Source organism: Podarcis raffonei, chromosome 1 (genome assembly GCF_027172205.1).
Source record: "Podarcis raffonei isolate rPodRaf1 chromosome 1, rPodRaf1.pri, whole genome shotgun sequence".
NCBI lineage: Eukaryota > Metazoa > Chordata > Lepidosauria > Squamata > Lacertidae > Podarcis > Podarcis raffonei.
In genome coordinates, this window is record NC_070602.1 from 66,661,097 (window position 1) to 66,682,980 (window position 21,884).

General features: G+C 42.5%; 2 protein-coding genes across 7 annotated transcripts in view; both read left to right on the forward strand.

Moving 5' to 3' along the window:
* The first annotated feature begins 1,905 nt into the window (after window positions 1–1,905).
* PTH (parathyroid hormone) lies at window positions 1,906–7,816 on the forward strand. 2 transcript variants are annotated; one of them, XM_053390939.1, is made up of 3 exons: window positions 1,906–1,988; window positions 6,141–6,231; window positions 7,452–7,816. In XM_053390939.1, exons 1-3 carry the CDS (start codon window positions 1,964–1,966, stop codon window positions 7,717–7,719), a joined length of 384 nt encoding a protein of 127 aa, XP_053246914.1. In that variant the 5' UTR covers window positions 1,906–1,963; the 3' UTR covers window positions 7,720–7,816. The 2 variants fall into 2 exon arrangements, with proteins under 2 accessions (XP_053246914.1, XP_053246915.1); XM_053390940.1 differs by lacking the exon at window positions 1,906–1,988 and adding an exon at window positions 3,548–3,722.
* A 5,841-nt stretch (window positions 7,817–13,657) lies between these two features.
* The window catches only part of BTBD10 (BTB domain containing 10), a 37,854-nt gene continuing 29,627 nt past the window's right edge, over window positions 13,658–21,884 (forward strand). For 2 of the 5 annotated variants that reach the window (XM_053390800.1, XM_053390834.1), the window contains exon 1: window positions 13,658–13,789. The gene's annotated coding sequence lies outside the window, so the exon portion shown is untranslated. Of the gene's footprint in view, window positions 13,790–15,955; window positions 16,012–21,884 lie in introns of all 5 variants that reach the window. The other 3 variants (XM_053390809.1, XM_053390842.1, XM_053390817.1) reach the window with 3 other exon arrangements.

The following is a 21,884-nucleotide window of genomic DNA, read 5'->3' on the forward strand; positions in this document are numbered from 1 at the left end:
GCGCAAAGAGTCAAACACTAATGCACTGCAGTGTAGTCCCTTCAATAGCTTACAATTTATGAGACTCCCGTAAGTAAATGAAAGTGTTTGCATGCTCAAAGGTAAGGAAAGATTTTTATTGCCCTTTCTCAACTAAAGTTGGGCAAAACAGGAAAAAATTGTTGCATGAGTAGGAGGAATCAACATCAATGCGATCTGTCCTCTTGTATGGAATACAATACAGTGATACCTCAGGTTACATACGCTTCAGGTTACATATGCTTCAGGTTACAGACTCCACTAACCCAGAAATAGTACCTCGGGTTAAGAACTTTGCTTCAGGATGAGAACAGAAATCGTGCTTTGGCGGCACAGCAGCGGCAGGAGGCCCCATTAGCTAAAGTGGTGCCTCAGGTTAAGAACAGTTTCAGGTTAAGAACGGACCTCCGGAATGAATTAAGTACTTAACCCGAGGTACCACTGTACATTTTATTGCACAATTGCACGTCAGTGCCTCATTCTTTTTACCAGAGCAAAGACAGCAACATTTATTTATGCTCTGCTGCACATCTTAAGGTCAGTGGAAGATAATGATATATCTTTACATCTATATTTCATGTTTGGATAAACCAAAACACACAAATAAACCTGACCAGATTGGAGTACAGATAATTGTTTGCTATTCAGTGAAAAAAAAAGGTCACACTCAGCTTTTTCTCTCAAAATGTGAGACACCAGCATCTTCACCCTATAATTGCTGTCCTTCAGAAGTTCATGATGCCCAGAGCTTTAAATCTGATATCCGAGACAAGGTCGTCACTATAAAGTTATTTACAAATTTTAGATTAATAATAGTGGGTTCGAGAGATGCAATGATAAAAGATTAACTCTATCCACGTCAAAGCTCTTTTTTAGAATCATAAAGTCATTGAATCTGAAAACAAAATGAATGTCTCCTCTTCACACAGAACTTGAATATTTGCAGTTTGACCTCCAGCTTTTCTAATTCTTTTATTTTTCGACATCCTCAGCCTCCATACTTGTCAAACACCTGTGGTCCTGACCCACTGTCAACAGCCCCAGGCCCTCTCCCAAAAAAGAGCCTAATTCAATGATCATACACTGAAATCAACACACAAGTGGGGTCCAGGACTGTCCTCACTATCCCCACCTGATGTTGCACTTGCATGGTGGTTTGCCTCACCTGTTTACACCATTGTGTTCTGCACAGAACTCCAGATCACATGGATGCCTTTGCACGTACATGTGAAAACTTCCTTACTGCAGATGTATGTAATGAACACATGGATGTCAGAGCGTGGGACAAGGCAGTGTGTGCAGTGTTGTGTGCAGGCCCCAACTCATGTGTTGATTCAGTGTGTCATATCATATTTATCGTATGCATTTGCTAGGCCAGCGGCTCTGGCTCATGAACCTAATTAGACTGGTCAGGCCTCATCAACTGACCCATGAGGTCATTTTAGCCAAGCCACGCCCACCTTCCCTACACCTGATGCCATACATGATGTCAAATGTGGGACAGGCAAAGGCGGGTCTGGGACAAAAGGGTTTGCAGGTACCGCCAATCAGTTAATTAGTAGCACCTGCATAGGGTTGCCATATTCGGAATACTGCAGTCGGCAGCAGTGTCCTGGCGGAAATCAGGAAAATGTCCAGGAAACTCCGGATGTATGGCAGCCCATGTTGGCAGTGCCATTTTTGCCCCTTTCCCTTAAAAATACCTCAAAAATGGCAAAAACTTTTCTGTCTGGATTTTCACAGTTCGCAATATGGCAACCCTACATCTGCTGATGGTTGGGGTTCAAATTGCCATGCCTAAACTGCTTCATTTCAAACAATGCAGGTGAGATTGGGTCACTTGGCGCCATTGTGATGTCAGGGGATTGACAGGTGGGTGGCCCATGAGAAGAGAGAAGGATCCAGTCAGCAGCCCAGAGCCAGTTTCTTATCTCCTTGCTAGTCCATGGGTTGCTTGAAAGAAGCAAGAGGTAACCTATCCAATGCAGCTGCAATCTTTAGGAAGACCACCCCTTCCCAATTAGTAGTGTGGTGTAGGGGTAAGCCAAAACACTTTTCAAGTCTAATTGCTGGTGGGTGGGAGAGTGTGCATGTGTGATTTCCACAACAATTTCTCCAGGTTGCAAATGTGACTATGGACCAGAAAAGCTGGTGATCCTTGCACTAGGTCAGGCATCTCCAACCTTCGGCCCTCCAGATGTTTTGGACTACAATTCCCATCATCCCTGACCAATGGTCCTGTTAGCTAGGAATCATGGGAGTTGTAGGCCCAAACATCTGGAGGGCCGCAGGTTGGGGATGCCTGTACTAGGTACTATAAAGTAAGTAATGTAGGTAAGTAAAGTAGTCATACTGGGATAGCTCAGTTGGTAGAACAGGAGACTCTTACTGTCAGGTCCATGGGTTAGAGCCCCACGTTGGCCTAATGATTCCTGCATTGCAAGGAGTTGGACTAGATGACTCTTGTGGCCCTTCCAACTCTGCAATTTGATGAGTCTATGAAAACGTTTCTTCCTACTTCTTTTACCCATGGAGTACAAATTCATAATCATAAAAAGACAGTGACAAGTTGTTAACATATATCATAGAAGCATATCAGTGAAAGACTTCAAAAATCTAGCTTTGGTCAGGAAATAGGCCATCCACTTAGCAGTCTTCTGCAGAATATTCTATATGGGATCTAAGGCACAGTCTAAAAGTGGAGGTGGTGGTGGTGATGGCGGAGAATCAGTGAACTCAAAATGTTGCCTGCACAATCAAGAGATATAAATAACTCAAGCAAGTGAGCCAAGTCACCTGCCATGGTGGAAAACAAGCAGCAAAAAGTCTGAAAAACAAAACAATGCAGCCTTCAGTTACTGAGGAAAGCGTGTTCTGCTTGTGCAGAACCAAGATAACTAATTTAAAGCTTTAATTCTATTGTAATAGTTAAGCTGCTGCATGGGGGGGGAATGCTTGCTTTTAGGTGAAAAGTCTGGCTTAATAACAGTTCTACTTTATTTTTCATTGTTTCCAAAAGGAAGGAAATAAAACGTTCCAGTAACTGGTGTCCTCTCGTCTGATTTCATAGCTTTCACAGCAAGACTCGCTTACATTTTCACAGCAAGTTTATGTTGATGTTGCAGTGTGGGTAACCGATGACGTTGAAAGTTAGGCTACGGGATTGTTCCCTGTGTTGCGATTTGTACTTAAAATGAATTTTTAGTGTTACAATAGTCAGCAGGACACCTGTGTAGCTTTTCCTTTTCCTGACTTGAATAGGTTGGATTTAATGAAGTTGAGCACGCTGGTAAAAGTTTTCTAGAGCTTGGCATTTATTTTATTAGCTGTTTGTAACTCACTCACAAATGTAACCGTTTTTAGTCATCCGTGGGCTCATTAACATTTAGAGCTGATCATTAATTAATTAACCCAATGACATAATTTCTTTATAATGCATTTTTCTCCAACCCTAAGCTAAGATTCCCTAAAAGTCAAACTCTTTTGAAGTTGCCCAGGTTACTGTATTTTGCCCTCAACTTTTCTTTTCTTTCAATGCCCCATTAACAAAAGCACATGATGGGTGGTACATGAGGGTCAGGGGGTGTGTTTGGAGTGACATCAACTGAGACAATAAAAGAGCTCCTTAGTTACTTAGAAGTCTTCTAGACCAATTAAGCAGATTTTAAATCAACTTCTGCGGAAAACCTGCTTGAGAAACTTTGGTAAGAACTTTTTCTATTTTCTTTTGAAAGCAATTATTTGTAGCAAAATCAAAATCGATTGTTTCATCCATTATTGGAATGTCAACAGAGGCTTTTGACTGCCAGTCTAAATTGTTTCTTTAACCAGCAGCTTCTGAAATCTGTCAGGGAGACTTTTGCTACGATGGAAACCTATTGACTAGTTCAATAATCATGTAAATCATGTGGAACTGTTTGGCTGATAGTCATATAAGATGTAACTATAGGTATTCTTATGCCACAGTAGTAAAAAATAATATGCCTCACAGGTATTGCTTTTAAAAAACACACTGAAAACTTTAATTAAAGTTATTATGCATCTTACTGCTGTTTCTTTTTTCTTAGTATAACTCTCAAAATGTAAAGCTAGACTTGAAATTGGGCTCAGATTGTTTTCTTTCTGCTCCTTGCATTAGCAGCAGTAATACTGATCACTGCAGAGATTTTCACAGCACTCTGTCAGTGAAACATCCAATGATCGTGATGGGTTTATGCCGGCATGTAGCTTGAGCACCAGATTTTCTGTGCCTATAAACTTTATGCAGCAAAGCAAAAGGAAATGTGATTTCCTTTCCATAAGGAAGGTAGAGAAAAGAAAGAGTTTGCTGCAATTTTATCTATGTCACAATGAATCTCTGATTGAGGGGGAGTTTATGGCATAAGCAAGCCAGAATCAGGTTAGAAACAAGCCTTTCTTTTGTCTGTGATGCCATTTGACAAGAAACAGGCAAGCTAATATCACTAGGCACAACCCAGTGCTATTTTATGGCCCATTGATTCATGAACATGCTTAAATCTCTACTATTAAAATCAGTGGGACTTGGGCTTAACCTTAGCTTAATGGGATCAAGGGACACAATGCTATTAAGATCTAAATTAACGCAAATTGACAGAGAATTTAGTCTGGGTAGATATATGTAGAATTCAGCATGTGATTTGTGTGGCTCTCCCATCTTGAATCTCCCTCCCCGGCTACCTGGACTGGAATGTCTCAGTGCCGTCTCCTTCCATGTACACTTACCATACACCAGGGAATACGCCAAAATTGAGTTAAGCAGGGGTGTAATGTGTTGGTGCAATATATATATATTCTCTCACTCTTTCGTGAGAGAATCCCAGCAGAGTATTAAAGTCACAAAATATGCAGCAAAGTGAAGCATGGAAATGTAGGTTGTTAGATCTTTAAAATATCCCTTTAAAGTTTAAAGTGAGTTTTAAAATGCATGGGCATAGCCTGGGCAGGGCAAGAGGGGCCATTGCCCTGGGCTCATTTATTTATTTTTGGACAGCTCATTTTGCTCCTTATGCTGAGGAAAGTATGCCGGACAGATGATCCTCAGGTGCAGAGATATCATATGTTTTAAGCGTCTCTGTGTACAGTCATACCTTGGAATTTGAACAAAATCTGCTCCAGAAGTCCATTCGACTTCTAAAATGTTTGGAAACCAAGGTGCAGCTTCCGATTGGCTGCAGGAAGCTCCTGCAGCCAATCGGAAGCCACATTGGACATTCAGGTTCCAAAGAACATTCGCAAAACAGAACACTTCCAGGTTTGCGGCATTCGGGAGCCAAAATGTTTGAGTCGCAAGGTGTTTGTCAACCAAGGTATATGACTTTAATCATGCGAGTGTTTTCAACAGAATCAGTAAAGTACTGTGCATTTTCAAGCCCTCATGCTTGTTGCGTCAAGATCCATCAAGGGCAAGACCACTAAAATCCTCTTCATATATTTTTAAACAGGCATTCCTGTGTAAAAATATCACCGTAACAAAATATTATTTGAGTTGGGGTACAATCCCACTGCATTCAGTCCCTGCTTGTGGGCTTCCTATTGGCTCCTGGTTGGCCACTGTGAGAATGCTGGACTAGATGGGCCATTGGTCTGATCCAGCAGGCTCTTGTTATGTTTGTATGTTCATTGCCCATGCAGTATTTTTCATTTTATAGAGGGTGGCTAATGAAGCAAAGGACACTCCCCTTATATGGCTGGCATATGAATATGATGGAGAATTGTTTTTACTGGACAAATCTCATAATGTAATGGCTGGTTGCAATACCTCAAGTGGCTGTATGGAATAGACAAATCACATTTATTTTAATAAACACCAATGTTATGTACTGCTCTCTTCAGTCTAATCTGGGGAAACTATAAGGGAGAGAAACTAATAGGCTTAGCCAAGGTGTTACAAAGTGTGGGGAAGTGAAGTTGTTCCCCAGTTTGGTCCTTTGTTCAAATAAGAAAAATACACTACCGTTACACAGTCTTCTGCCTGAACATCACCTTCTTGAATGCTTTGATATTTATGTATAGCATTCTAATTAATATCTCATATTGTCTAACTCAATTCAACCATGTGATAACATTCTTCCATCTCTTCATTCATTCATTCATTCTTATAGTTATCATGACTTCAATCAGAGACATGGCTAAAAGTGCAATCATTTTATGGGCAGTCTGCTTCTTTGCCAACTCCGATGGGAAAGCTGTGGTGTAAGTACAGTATATTGCTGAATTTTTTTAGAAGGTGAAATGAGTTAATGAGCAACATAGTCTAGATATGATGGGGTGGCAGCTGACTGCTGCTGCTTCTTGCTCTGATCACCTCAGTAAATTGCATGAATATTTTTTGTGAGTAAAAATTCATCGTGGGAACCACTAGATGGACTGGAATCCTGATAAGTTCCCATTTGGTTCCAAGGAAGAATTCCTCTTGATACTCTTGATACAAATATAAAGGTGTAGAGGGGCCAATCAGAATTGGGGCCACAGTAGGGAGAAAAGAGTTGAAGTCCTGAAACATCCCACCAGAGTGATAAAAGGCACCCAGGTGGGAGGTGGTTCCTAATTAACTCCAAAAAAATAAAAATAAAAATCAAGGAATTGCTAATCCTGTGAACTCATGTCTACTCTGGCCCATAGGTGCAGTTAAAGGTGTTAGCAAACTTTGCAGCCTGGTGAATTAGATTCAAGTAATTACTTAGTTTCTAGAGTTCAAAAACTTTATCCATGCAGGAACTATTCACAGGATGAGTAGAGATGAGAGAGAGAGAAAACCCAGACATCCTGTCTCAACACGCTGAGGAAGCAGGGACGTCTTACCCATAGAGGCTAGTGGCGCGGGGCGCCGGGGCGCCAAGTTCTGGAGGGCACCAGGTGGAGGCTGGACGTGGTGCCTCTTGGCATCAGCTCGCCGCCCTCTCCCGCCTCTGCCATGCCGTGCCGAAGCAGCGCTGCGCCCGGAGCCTCCATCTGCTGTGGCCACCATAGCACGAAGCGGCCAGCTGAGCCGGGAGGCACCATGTCCAGCCTCTGCCTCTTCCTCACCGGACGAGCCACCCTCCAGCCACTGCCCGCCTCCTCCAGCCCCACTGGCAGCACTGGTCTCCCTAAAAAACTCTGGGAAATGGGGGGGGGCACCGGCGCCGGAGGGAGCTTTCCACCACTGCGCCGGATATGCTTAAGACGGCCCTGTGGGGAAGGACAAACAAAATGGCTAGGCTTTTAGGGATGGAATTCACTTAGACAGAGAGGCTTACAAGCAAGTGCTGGTTAGATTGCTACACAAACAGTGGCATTGTGTGGTTTGAGGTAACAGATGCATTAATTACAAACTTAGGCGAAGGAAATGTATTTGCTTTTCTCCATCCAAAGGTTGGGCTGCGAATGCTACATGCTTGTTTTAAATCCCACCTTATTTATCTGCATTACAGGAAGAGGTCAGTGAGTGAAATGCAAATGATGCATAATTTGGGGGAACACCTGCATTCTGCAAACAGGCAAAACTGGCTCCTTGAGAAACTGCAGACTGTGCACCATGACCCCCAGGCCGATGAAGCAGCAGGAGCAGTGGATGTTAAGGCCCGTGAGGTCCGAAGCTGGAGGTTGCTTCCTAATGACCTGCAGGCAAAGCTGCAAAAGAAAGCAGTGGATTCTAACAAAAATTATAGAGATGTCACCTTCAAAACAAGACTCCAGTGAGAGGGTCCATAGTGTTCTCTTTCCAGCTAAGTACATATAGTAGTGAGCAATTAGGGCATTTTGTTATTTATTGTTTATAAAATGATGTTTAAGGGCATGTTTGCATGATGCCACTACATGGGGATTAGGTGTGCTTCTGCTGTACATCTCATTTCTCCTAGTGTACATGTCAGTGGGGGTTCACACACTACTTCTTCAGTTCTTCATATGGCTTACCAGGTGAATTGCAAGGCCGGTGCAAACTGAGCAGTCTACATTATTATCTTCCATTATTGGGGTAGGTGGCATGAGACGGACCCTTACCTCTCCAATGATATATCTTACACTTCTTGAGTGCTCTGCTACTGAGCCTGACACATTGGTCTGCTGCTGTAAGGACATGTCCAAATGAATGAAGAGCATGTATTGCCCAGGCCACTCATTTGGATCTCCAGATGGAGGCGACACAGACAAGCAAGTTGGATCCATTAATCCTCTGGCAGGGTAAGCTGGTGCCGGGACCCACCCGTTGCCATCTTCTACCCTGCTTGTTGAAATAATGCAGTTTGTTGCTTTCTCCTGGCAGTTAGGAAAGGGAGTGGCATCAATTTGTCCAGGCATCAATTTGGGATGTTACAGTCCCTGTCCTAGTTTCTAGGAGATGGTAGCCGCCTGTATCCAGGCAGGCAGTAGCTGTAGAGATCTGGTTTCACTCCCATCTCTCATGAAGTTTGAATAGCTTAAGAAATTGACAATGGTTTTTATCCAGAAACGAGTAGTCATCCTGCAAAGGTACCATGCATTTCAGTAACTTTCCAAATGTGCTAAACTAAGGGCTCATCCCGCCACTTTCCCATGGGACAAACAGCTATTCGCCGCTGAATCAGAACAAACGTCCATTGGTTTTTCTGTGGATTGGCGTTTGTTCTGATTCAGTGGTAAACAATGGGTTTTCCCAGAGAAAGCAGCGGAGACAAGCAAAAGCAGCGGAGACCTGAGTGGCTTTTGGATTGGCACCAATGCAAACTGACGAAGGGCTTTTGGGGAGACATGGGAGATTCAGCGAACTCAGATTGTTAGATAAATGTGACCAGCAGAACCAAATCGGAAGGGACGTGTGTTCTGATACCTGTAGAGTACGCTAGCTTGTAAAATATTTAAGCTCATAGGCTCAAGTTAAGTTATCAGCACTTTATTTCATAAAGCCATATGGAATCAGCACGCTCATGGAGCAGACTAAATCTAGTTTAACTGTCATTGCCTCTCCCCAGGGAACTCTGACAACAGTAGTTCTGGTGGAGAGTCTAGAGTTCTCTTGTAGAGACTTCTCTCAGTGCCACACCAAACTACAGTTCCCAGGATTCTTTAGGTCAAACCATGGCAGTTAAGCTGGCATAAAACAGATATTAGTATAGATAGGACTTGAGACTTGGACACACCACATGAGTATATGGAGCACAGTATGAGGATGTGATGTGCTGCCACATTCATTGCAAGTCCCATGCACCTTTCCTACTGCACGTACAAAGGCTTCTCCAACACCAGGGTGGATGTTTGTAGCCCTTGCTTATGCAGAGCCCAAATGTGCTTCTGAGCACCTTACCTGCAAGTAAGTGTGCTTTGAATCAGAGCCTGGCACCCAGATCTGAAACGTACTTCCCTGGGAGCCCCATTCAAGTCAAAGGAAGTACATCTACATAAATTTGTGAGGCTGCAATCCTACGAATTCTTGCTTAGTGCAGACTTGCTCTGAGTAAAAATGCACACAATCCTATGCTATAAGGGGAAAACATCAGGGAGACATCATGGGGCACATATAGTCAACTGCCCAAATTGATCCAAGACTGGAGATGCAGATGGTGCAAGATTTGAGACGGAGGCCATAAACTTGCAGATTCTCAGCAGTCACAAACTTCCAGTTGAATATGTTAGTTTCTTTTTCACGTGAGACCTAAGGAAGATCAGACGCTGCTACTCTGCACTGGCCTAATCCAGTATGGTTGCTTTTATGTCTGTCTCACCTGTTTGTACGTGTGGCACCTCATGCATTTTGCAAGAGTTGGTGAATAAATAATAAATGTCAAAACACACCCGCCATTTTTAGACTAGAAGTGTATTTGCAAATAGCGAGCTGACATTCATTATATCTAGACAGCAAGGAAAATTCTGGCTCCCTTTAAATCAGTGGCAAAGCTTCGATTCAGGGTCAGAATATTATCTTGGACCCCTACTAAAGACATGTTTCTGCAAACAGACAATATATTACTACAGACCCTTGAACCTGCAGAGAACTGCATTCAAATGGCATTCCATGTGGGAGCAAGGTTCTGACATGAGATAGGGTATGTTTGTGGGACTAAGACCTTAATATGCACTTTCTATTTATTATTTTGCTGTATGTTCATGTCTAACTTACACAAATGTATCTTTATTCCTTTATATCTGTATCTTGCTAATGAATTGTCAAATAAAATGGACCAAAAGCTCTTGGACAGTAGTAGTTGAAAAGCATAAACCTTGGTCTTTCTGTCATTATTTACACATGCACTTTCTCATAATTTTGGAAAATAAAACTATTCTGTTGAACCCAAAGTTAGTTGAACCAAGTTGTCATTGAGATCAGTATGAAAAATTAGTTTTGACTAACTTCCTATTCAACTCAGTGGGAATAGGATCAACTAACTTAGGGATGACTTCATCATTGTGCTAATGTCTTAATTGAAGGAGGGCAAGCATTTTGGCTTGCCAGATGAAACAATCTTCCCTCTCCAGCCCCTGTAAGCTGTTCTGAAGATTCTCCTGCCCCCCTCCCCAAGCCAATTTTGGTGGGCATGGAAGGAGACGAGAGGGGTGAAGTCTCATTGTGCAAGTGGAAGTCCACTGATGGGAGTCACTAGTTGAATCCCACCTTTATTCTGGATCCACCCTACTGTATTTAGTCAGTAAAGCATGAGACTCTTAATCTCAAGGTCTCCGGTTCGAGCCCCACACTGAGCAAAAGATTTCTGCATTGCAAGGACTAGATGATCTTTGTGGTCCCTTCCAACTCTACGATTCTATGATTCTAACAAAGTATTTATGTTAACCTGGAAACACGAGAAAAATATGGTGGGGGGAGCAGGGATAACTCTGAGAGGACAAGCTCCCCCTGTAACATGTTCAAATGCTGGGAAGAAAACACCAAGTGCATGGTTTTCCATTTAACAGTTGCAGCTCAAGCTGTGCCCCCCTACCAGGGGTGAAAATGGTGCTCTGCTACTCGCAATGACAAATATGCATCTGTTTGTGACCAGTCCAGTCTCAGCTGTTTATTGCAATGACACCATGAGTAGAACTAAGAGAAGACAATGGAAATTTTTTACTGAGCACAATGTCTGTAATTACTTGCAATGCATAGCAGCATGTTCTAGCATTATATTTTGATGAGTTAATTGTGGGGTTTTGCGTAGGCAGAAAGAGGCAGCCTATCTGCAGTGTCTATCCTACTCCCTCCATATTGACCTAGCCATATTTTGATTTGGTATCAAGATGAGAGTTTGGCTCAAACCATGCCACTTTTTTGGCCCAAACAGAACAAGATATAACGGATAAGAATAAGAAACATCTCAACAGTCCTGCATTAGAGGTCATTATTAGAGCTGAAAAAAATAAACGTAATCATTCAAGGACTTTGCTCCCATAGTGATATTATCTTCAGGTAGAACAGACAGGTGATTAAGCTTTTCAAACAAAGCAGGAGCCCTAAAGACAAAGTCACAAGACGCATTTTTAGCTGGCTTAGTCTGCTAGCGTGTGGACCAGCAGTGCTAGCATGTGGAGAAATCTTCTAAGAGTTTCACAGGGCACTTTCGGATGAGAGCTCATTGTAGGATCAGTGTTACTTATGCACACAAGTTATTCACAGCATCCATACAAGATAAATAAAAATGCCAGCTAGTATTCCCCCCACCCCAATTTAGTTTCCCCTTACCATGGAAAATTGGATAACTAAAAATAACCTCTTTTACATCTGCAGTCACTGCTGATGTGGCAGCTTCTTAGCATATTATTTTTGTTGAGCAGTTTGCCACATTTCAGTGGGTGGCCTCCATTGCTGCGCTCCAAATTCCATTTGCTTCTCAGCTGAGCACAACCTACCCATTTTGTTTCTGGTGACACAAGCAGGCTACCTAAAGTTGCTGGTGGCTGAACCTTTGACCTTTTGCAAGCAAAGCATGCATTCTACCACTAAGGTAAGTTCCCTACCAGATATATGCTCTGCCCTTCCAAGTAACCATGCATTGAACTGGACTACAAATCAGAAATCAATTATGGCAGGAGTAGGAGTGGCTGTTATGTGGAACTAAGCTTAGACCTAAGGGCCCCCAGATGTTACTGGACTACAAGTTCCATCAGCACTGATCCTTGGCAGTGCTGGCTGAGGCTGATGGGAAATGGAGTCCAACAACATCTGTAGGTTCACAACTTGCAAAACCCCTGACGTAAGGCGTTAAGGACTTGCCCAAGAGGAGCAACTTGTTGAGCTCACACCCAGGGCTGATATTATTATTAAGGCCAACTAGATAGCCACCTGGGGCACAGACCTCAGAAGGAGCACAGTACTGACCTTTGATGGGCACAGTTTTTGTTATATCTTATAAATTTCTAATTTTTTAAATTTTTAATTTTGAAGAATTTTATCATTTATGAAGTAATTAGTAGATTAGAATTAACTTGTGGGCTGTAGAAGTGATGAGGGTTTTCATCAAGTTTTGACAGATGCTACTGAGATTGCAAAGGAACTAGAAATAAATACTACCAAACTTTTGAGAAAGAACAAGTCAGAAAGCGGAGAAAGAAACAGCAGTTTAAATTTGTGACCCAAGAAAAGGCACTGCAAGATCCGAAGCAGATATCCAAAGTTAGGTTTCTGCTATGCTGTCTCACGACATGACCATAACAGTCTATTGAAAAGAGATTCCAACAGCCGCCACACTTTAATTCCCTATTTGGCTTCCTCTGTGATATATACAGTATCAAAAAAATAATAATCAAAAAAATAAAATAAAATCAAGATGTACTGCAGGCCTGCAAGAATTTGGAGAAATCATTGGCTCAATGGAAACAAAGATATGGATGCTGAAGATCTGTGCTGTGGACCTATACAGCAATAGCTCGAAAACTTTCAGAGTCTATGCTTCTTCTCTTCATACTACAACAAAAACTCCTGGATAACGTTTCTAAACAGTTTTGGATTTGAGAAAGATAATCAAAGTTTGCTCTTTCACCGATTCTTGCAATTTAAAATAAACTTAGCAGCTTCAACGGTTGTGCCTTTCATTTCTTTTTCCTGCAAGACATCTGTTTCTGAAAACTGAAGTTAGCAAATATGTTTTCTGGGAGGGGATGTGCCAGTAGTTAGCCTTGCCTAGGGCGCCGAATAGCCCGGCCCCGGTCATGCTTACACACGGTCCGAGCGTGGTATTATTATTATTATTATTATTATTATTATTATTATTATACCCCGCCCATTTGGCTGGGTTTTCCCAGCCACTCTGGGCGGCTTCCAGCAAAATATTAAAATACAATAAAATGAAATAAATGAAAGAAGCGCCGTCACAATCCTCCACTGATGCCCAATTCTCGGGGGCCGACCGTCCATTTGAGCAGATTCGGTAGAAGGACGGGAGGAAGGAGAAGGAGGAGACGTCGCTGCTACCAGAGGAGCGGGGCGAGAGACTAGAGCGCCGAGGGGCGACGATGCCGCCGCTGCAACCACCGCTTCCTCGGAACGCGGCAGACGCCTGCAAGAAGAGCCGGCCGCCGCGGAGCAGCCAACCCGCGCCCACCTTCCCCCGCCTCGGAGGCAAGCCGCCCGCAGCAGCAGCCCTCGCGCGGTAAGCGAGCTTCGCGCTCTCCACCCGCTTCTCCTCCCTCACTGCTGCCAGGCGACGCCTCGCGAGCTTTCCGCGCCTACCTCTCGCGAGAGCAGGGGCAGACGGCCGGCCGGGGCCTAGTAGCAGCGACAGTTGCCGGCAAGAAGCAGCGGCGGCGGCGGCGGCGAGGGGGAAGCGCGGCGAGGCTGGAGCCCCGGCGTCGTGGGGCGCAGCAGGTGAGGAAAGTGGGAGGGCGGCGGGAGGCCCCTTAAGTCCCCCCCCGGGGGTTGGTTGGGGCAGAATGGGAGGGTCGGGGAGACGGTGGTCGGCAGGCAGAGGCAGGACAGCGGGCGGCGGCGGCCACCGGTTGTTTTCTCCCACAGAAGCGAGTCTGGGCTGGAGTTCCGAAGCGTCGCGGTGGCTGCCAGGTCGGGGCAGGTGGGCGCTGCTCGTCTGTGCTGGTGAAGGGTGGGTGGCCGTTACCAGGGAGGTCTATAAAATGAGGAGGGGCAGCGGTTGTTGGGAAGCCGGGTACGTGTGGTGGTGAGTGCCGCGTGGTATTAAGGTACGTTTGTGTGTGTACACGCGCATACCTGAGTGTGTGTATGCGTGATGCGCGTCAGATGCGCGTGTATCTGCGTCTACCTGACAAGTGCGGCAAGACAGGTTTCTCTAGGAGGGGGGTATCTGTTTTAAAACCCATGTGGCCCACAAAGAGTTGCGAGGAAGGAAGGGCGGGATTGAGGTTGTTGTTGTTGTTGTTGTTGTTATTATTATTATTATTATTATTAATTTATTTATAGGCAGTTTACGGCCTCGTTCATGGTGATTCCCGGTTCCCAGTGCCCTCCTTCCTCTTCTGGTGCTCTTACCGTTTTCACTGACGGGCTTGTTGGGCGTATGGCTGCTCCCACAGAAGTGCCTTGTCACGGGTAGCTCACCTTTGCCCCCTTCTTTGCCACATCCTGCCCTTCTGGAAAGGTGTTGGGGGGCATATTGGGGAAAGCCCGGGATGAGGAGGTGGAGAGGTTGTGTTGGGGGTGGGGGGAGAGTTTTAAGAAATACAATACTGTACTCAAAAAAGTTGGACTCTTTTGAATTTTTTAGATTTATGGGGAAAGTTGTCTTGTAATTTTCCCAATATATGTGCTGCTCTTTCTGTGGTTTATTCTGACTTTGGTGTTCTAAAGAGATCAGGCTTAAAATATTTCTAATGTTTACTTGGGAAGATAAGGGATGTTGTTTGTGCCACAAATCATTTACAGTGTCGTTTGTAGTTTTTTTATTACTATTATTAGAGTTGGCTACCAGTACAGGAGAATGCAGTTGGGTCCAGTAATTCCAGTATCCCCATATCTGTCACATCACTCGTTCCAGACTTATCATTTATTCTTTGATCCTTGTGTCATTCATGTAACTCAGTTGGTGCCACTGTTTTTGTTTAGTATTGTATTTCACTATTTTGAAAAATATTTTCTAACAATACTTTTGATGTCATGCCACATACCTACTTTATAAATTGTTGTTGTTGGCTTCTGTCATCTGACAAAAATTAAATTCCAACAGATGATACTTAGCCAGTTTATTTCTTTTGGAAAGGAGTTATTGGTTCACATAACATGGTAAACCAAACCTTGGCTTAGCTGACACACAGCACTGACTTTAGGACTAGGAAGGAACAAAGTGGTTACAATTTCCTCTCCTCTCCAGTAGTCTACACATTTCTGCTAAGTTGCGGTTTGGCTTGTGTGTGAATGTGGCCATTTTGTCAGTCCTTTTATTCTTGCAGTGTTAAAAGTTTTAAACCATAGATACTTAAGACATGTAAAATGTTTGAGTACTGTTCTTATATTTCAAAACAATTTGGGTGTATTAATGGACTTGTTCAAATATATACATACTTAACTTAGATTTGTGTTTAGGGTATATACTTCTTGGAAAATAATAGAAAGCGCCTCAGACTAATCTACTGGATTGTATCATGACAGTAGATTATGGATGACATCCAACACTAGTCATATTTTGATTTCAGTGGGTCTGCTCTGAGTACAACTAATATTGGATATCACCATTAATATTAAAAAAATGTCATTCTTGTCTAAATAGAGATTTTAAGCCTCTTTAAAACTGTGTGGTGCTTCAGTGAGACACCATGTATCTTTTGTAGTATAAACATCCCGTTTTATTGTAAAACAGTTAGCACTTATGATCCTGGAATTTTACACAACAGGCCTTTATGTTTTCTTCATCTGTTCTGCTTCTTCAAAACCTACAATTTCATTATTTTCCTTTCACAGAATATTTGCAACTACTAAACTAGTATGCTTGGATCATTCTGTTTTATTTATTTTGCCTTACTTTGGGAGATGCTCCAGCACAATTTTTCATTAATTTCTCTCCAGCCTCCTCCAACAATGCCCCCTTCATCATAGTAATGTAGAACAGTATTCTGGCTTTGGTAAGTAAAAGGAGAGACTTAAATCCGGACAGAAACAGGAATATATTTATGAGAGCATTTTAATTATGTAAATATCAGTAGCAAGAATGTGATTCCTAGAGGCATTGGGCATAAAGGCAAAATGTCCATAATTCTTAAAAATAACTACATGCTGCTGTGAATTATTATTATTATTTATTAAATTTGTTAGTCACTTTATGTTGCCTAGGGCAACCCAAAGCAACTTACAGTCAAACAAGCAAGACAATAAACGCCACATAGATACAATAAAACCAAGAGGAAAATTAAATACTGTACATTAAAAAACCCCACCCACTCCTAAAAGGCCACAAATAGTTAAAGTCCTGGTTACAGAGGAAAGTTTTTGCTTGGTGCCAAAAGATATGTAGTGAAGGTGCCAGGTGAGCCTCACTGGGGAGAACATTCCATAAACAAGGGAGCCGCCGCAAGAATGCCCACAGAACAGTTGGCCCCCTCCAGACGTCTTGTAGAGGCACATGAAGAAGGGCCTTAGATTATGATTGCAGGGTCCGGGACAGTTCATATGAGGAGAGGCAGTCCTTGAGGTATTGCCAGCAGTTTGAATTTGGCTCAATCGCTAACTGACAGCCAGTGCAGTTGATCTAGAATTGTCACTATATGCTAAACCATCTTGCCCTGGTGAGCATCCTGGCTGCTGAAGTTTCTGAACCATCTTCAGAGGCAGCCCCATATATAATGTATTGCAGTAATCTAACCTAGAGGTTACCAGAGCATAGCTGACAGAAGGTAGGCTGTCCCTGTCTAGACAAGGGTACAGCTAGGCCACCAGCCACAACTGATGGAAGGCGCTTTGTTGCCACCAAGGCCACCTGAGCCTCAAGTGACAGCTATGGATCCAGAAGTACCCCCAATAATCTTAGCAGGTGCCACAATATTGGTAATGCAACACATTTTGGCTGCTTAGATCTTTAAAGAATGCCTGTAATTTATTATGTATTTATAACCTGCTTTTCAATAAACATCATAAAGTGACTTACAAAATGCAACCAACACAATATAGTTTAAAAACATCTTCATCATAACATAAAAAGATATTTGAAAATTAGCTGTCCCAGGAACACAACTGTTAAAGATGTGATATTATACCGTATTTTTCGCTCTATAACACGCACCTGACCATAACACGCACATCGTTTTTAGAGGAGGAAAACAAGGGAAAAAACATTCTGAATGAAACAGTGGATGTATCATTTTTGTGCTTCATGCTGTGGCCACAGACATGTGATCTGATGGTGAATTTGGGGTGACCCAATGCAAAGATCCTGAGGATCCACGTGGATCCATGCTTTTTAACCACGTTTTTGCACCATTGCAGCCCCAGGCAACAGTGGGTGCGTGATTTTGGGGGGGCAGGCTGTAGCCATGGACATGCTATGTGATCTGATGGTGAATTTGGGGTGACCCAATGCAAAGATCCTGAGGATCCCTGTAGATCCATGCTTTGTAACCACATTTTTGCACCATTGCACCCCCAGGCAACAGTGGGTGCGTGATTTTTTTGGTGCAGGCTGTAGCCATGGACATGCTATGTGATCTGATGGTGAATTTGGGGTGACCCAATGCAAAGATCCTGAGGATCCATGTGGATCTATGCTTTGTAACCACATTTTAAGTGGGGAGCGAAGGAAAAACAAAGAAGGGACATGAGAGGGGTGTGCAGAGAAGCAGCTGGCTAAGAATGCAGGAGAGGGGTATAACGGGAGGGAGGAAAGAAAGGCAAAAGTTTCCCCCCACCCAAGCCAGTCATCTCTCTCTCTCTCTCTCTCCCCTCCCCCCCCTCTCTCTCCCTCTCCCCCAGCAGCACAGAGAGGAATTAGAAGGAACGACACTCTGCTTTCCCCTCTGCTTGCCTGGAGGGGAGGGGCTTTCCCTGTTCTTTGTTCCATTTCAGCAAACACAGCAACGAAACAGAGGAGGGTGGGCAGTAAGACCCTGAGGCAGAATGCAGGAAAGCAGCCGCTTCCTCTTTTCAGGTTTCCCTTCTCTGTGAAGCGCGATTTGATTTTTGCCTGATTTTTCGGCTCCAGGGACCACACATTCGCTCAATAACACGCACAGACATTTCCCCTTCCTTTTTAGGAGAAAAAGTCTGCGTGTTATAGAGGGAAAAATACGGTAGTTTTAACAATGGTTGTTCAGTTCTTTATTATTGTGGAATGTTTTAAATGGCATTTTAATTAAGTTGTAAGCTGCTCTGTGCTTCTGTTTGTGAGGAAGGTTGGGATAGATAAAAAAGCAAATAAACATTACTAAAAGCCAGCACATAACCTCAACAAATACCTAAATACACAAAACCAAACCACAGTATCACTTTCACAGCTCAGTTTATATTAATCACTGAAGGCCTTGGAAAACAAATGTGTCCTCCCGGCCCACTTAAACGGGATGTCATGCTGTTAAACATGATGAAAACTTTCATTAAAATAGAAAACCAGCTATTAAAGTTTTTACTTTGTGAAGGTCCAAATGGATATTTGGTAGAACTTTAGACAATGACTTAAACTGGAAAAGAAAATAAGGTGCTGTTTCCTAAAACGTCAACATAACACTAATGTACCTTAACTGGTGTAAGCTCCTCATTATTCTGAAGTAGCAGAATGCTTACCACCCCTCCTTCTCATTCCATCAGTTGTCTTAAGAGGCTGGTTCCCTATGTATCACAGTGGAACAAATAAACTGCTAATTGATAAAAGTTCTCCAGAGGAAGTTTCTTGACATAATGTAATTTCATGTGCAAAACTATGTCATAAAGTGTCACTTATCTTGTATGAAAGCCATGACTTGAACCTAGAGAAGTTTACTCCATCAGACAAGCCTATCTGGCCCCAATCATCTATTTAGTACCATGGGACAAGGAGGGTGAAGACATGTAAGAAGAAACAAGGAAGAGAGAATGTGAGGGTAAATGGGGAAGAGATGTTTGAAGATGAGGACAGATGAAAAGGAAAGGGGAAGAAGAGTCGGGTAACTAACCCAAGATTTGCTGGGATACAAGAGTTTGGATTTGGCAGATTTTAGTCTTTCCTAGTTGAGCCAGGTAGATTTTTATTTTTTATTTATTAAATTCTTATATCTTCCAAAGATCTCAGGGCACTTCACAGTATAAAATACAAGATAAAAACACAAAATACATAATAAGGAAAAGAAAAAAACAAACCAATAACCCACAAACACATTTGAAAGGATAATCAGCCAAAGGCTTTGTTGAAGAGGAACTTTCACCTGGCGCCTAAAGGTGTATAATGAAGGTGCCAGCCAAGCCTCCTTCGGGGAGCCACTGCAAAAAAGGCCTGTTCTTGTGTTGTGGTAGAGGCACACAAAGATGGGCCCCCAATGGTGATTGCAGGGTCCGGGTCAGTTCATATGGGGAGGGGTGGTCCTTGAGGTATTTTGGTCCTGAGGCATTTAAGGCTTTATAGGTCAAAACCAGCACTTTGAATTTGGCCTGGAAACTAGTTGGCAGCCTGTGCAGTTGGGCCAGGATCAGTGTAATGTGCTTATACCATCTTGCCCTGGTAAGTAGCCTGGCCATCAAATTCTTCCCCTGCTGAAGTTTCTGAACCATTTTCAGAGGCAGCCCAATGTAAAATGAATTGCAGTAATCTAACCTAGAGGTTACCGGCAAATAGACAACAGTAGTTAGGCTGATCTCACCCTGGCTTAGTCTGTGGCTCGGGCAGTGCAATTTATGCTGATGTAAGAACCCAAAAGGGGCATTCCAGAGTGTGGTAGAATGGGGCAAGGAGAAACATACCTATTCTAAACTTTTAGCTTGGTCATATTGTGTGACTTTGGGCTCAATGCTCAGAACTGACCCACACACTTTCCTGCCAGTTCAGGTGACAGTAGGCCCCCCCCCCCGAGCCTCCTGAATGGAATTTGGAATAGCAGCAAGTTCTGCCACCATTGATTATGCTAGTTCAAATTACACCACCTTTCTACAATTAGGAGGAGGAGGATTATATTTATATCCTGCCTTTTCATACTGGGACTTAAGGCTGCTTACAAATTAGAACAAGACAGATAAAATTCAAAAAGCTAAAAACATACAAAAATAATCATTAAAAATAATTAAACTCAAGTAGAATGAAAACAATATAAAAAACCAAATCTGTTAAATTACAAGTGATAAAACCAATAAAAACAGCACACCACTATGAAAGCTCTTTCCTTAAAAAAAAACAAAAAAACAGTAAAGTGGAATAAAGCATTGTTGCTTTGTTAATGCCCCATATCTTTCAGGTATTGTCCCTTCACTTGTTACATAGAAAGAGCCCAGAGTTTAGTGGTTAGCACACCATCTAGTTCAAAATTCATTTATTTATCTACACAGTGGTGCTATCCATGCCTGTGATGGTGTACTTTACAGAGTTTTATAATGAAAATACAAGCCACTATCAGTTCCTTGGGGGAAATATAAATGTAGCCCGTGGGAAGATAAAGACAAGAGTGTGTGTCTTGATAATAAGAATCGAGGCAGGGAGGGAGAAGACTGAGGAGGAGCTTCCTCCATTGGAAAAGTTGTACAAAGATCTACATATAAGAGCATTGACTTAGAAAAGTGTTGCAGAAGCCTAAGGCATAGAAGGAGTCCAGGGGGAGCATTGTCCCAGTTCTCAATGTCGCTGATGCTGTCCTTGGTAAAGCAGACGGACACCTTTATCCCATGACATGAGAATTGCAAAACCAATTTCAGGAAAACTCAAATTCTATAGGGAAGTTGTAAGTTTAAAGCAGTTTCAGTTCCTTGCATATTGCTTATTTGTAAGGTTCAACACAGTCAGCAAAATGGACCAACTAAAGTGGAGTGACCAGAAATAAACAGTCAGCTTCAATAGCCTGGAAGCAAGGGAAATGAAAGCCTTGCTTGAAATGGCCCTGAAAACAGATATTTGATAATGTCAGAGATGGTTACAGTTTCTGAAAGCTGTGGCATTTGCTAGTATTTGGATTTACATCTCAGCTAATTAGAAATCTGATAATGTGAAGCTATGAAATGAGATCATGTCAGTAGCCTGATCAGTAGTACCCATATTTAAATACAGTGCTCTTTGAACCAGAAGCGTAAGGCCTTCTGCCTAAAGGTTGCACCTCTGATCCTTCACATGATCACACTTCTGATCCAGTTGATTGTCTCATTATTGGATTGATTTGATCTTAAATGTAACACATTGCTTCTCAGTCTAATACTGGTTCATTTAATATGATGGGTATGTAATATGAAAAATACAACTTTTATGTATTTTTTCGATTATTCAAAGCACTCCACAGATTATTCAAATATACTTTACAATAACACTGTAAAATCAGTGAGTGTCATTCCCATATTGTAGAGATGGGACTGAAACTGTGAGAATAGGAACCTGCCTTAGGCCACCTTGGGAATTCAGGCAAGTGAGGTTTGAACAATGGTCTTTCCAGTTCACAGCTTCCATGTCTAATGATGATATTTGCTGAGTCTCTTCTTGTGGTTAGCATTTATTGAGATTAATTGTATAAATTACAAATTGAAATGAAAAGAATTAAGATTTTAATGAAGCCTTTATCATGACATTTCTCACTAACCACTCTCGTCTATTTAGAGTATAATAGCAGAGACCCAGTATGTGTATTTTAACAAACTACATTCTTTTTTCAAGTCAAAGGGAAATCAGGGCTATATATTTGTGATTCAAATACAGCCTGACAGTTAGGTAGAAACAACAGTTATACTCCTGTATAAATCTGCCTTCTTATGGTAGCTTCAGCAGAGAGACCTTGCCAAAAATGGCTTTCAGTATTCTTACATGTACTATGAATTTGAGTCCTGGTTTGAGGGCTAATGGGTTCAC

Bases quoted from the DNA above. Each gene is read 5' to 3' on its own strand.
- PTH (XM_053390939.1), top strand. From the start codon at position 1,964: ATGGGTTGCTTGAAAGAAGCAAGAG. The intron at 1,989-6,140 runs GTAACCTATCCA...TCATTCTTATAG, and splicing joins TTGCTTGAAAGAAGCAAGAG to TTATCATGACTTCAATCAGA. The intron at 6,232-7,451 runs GTAAGTACAGTA...TCTGCATTACAG, and splicing joins TCCGATGGGAAAGCTGTGGT to GAAGAGGTCAGTGAGTGAAA.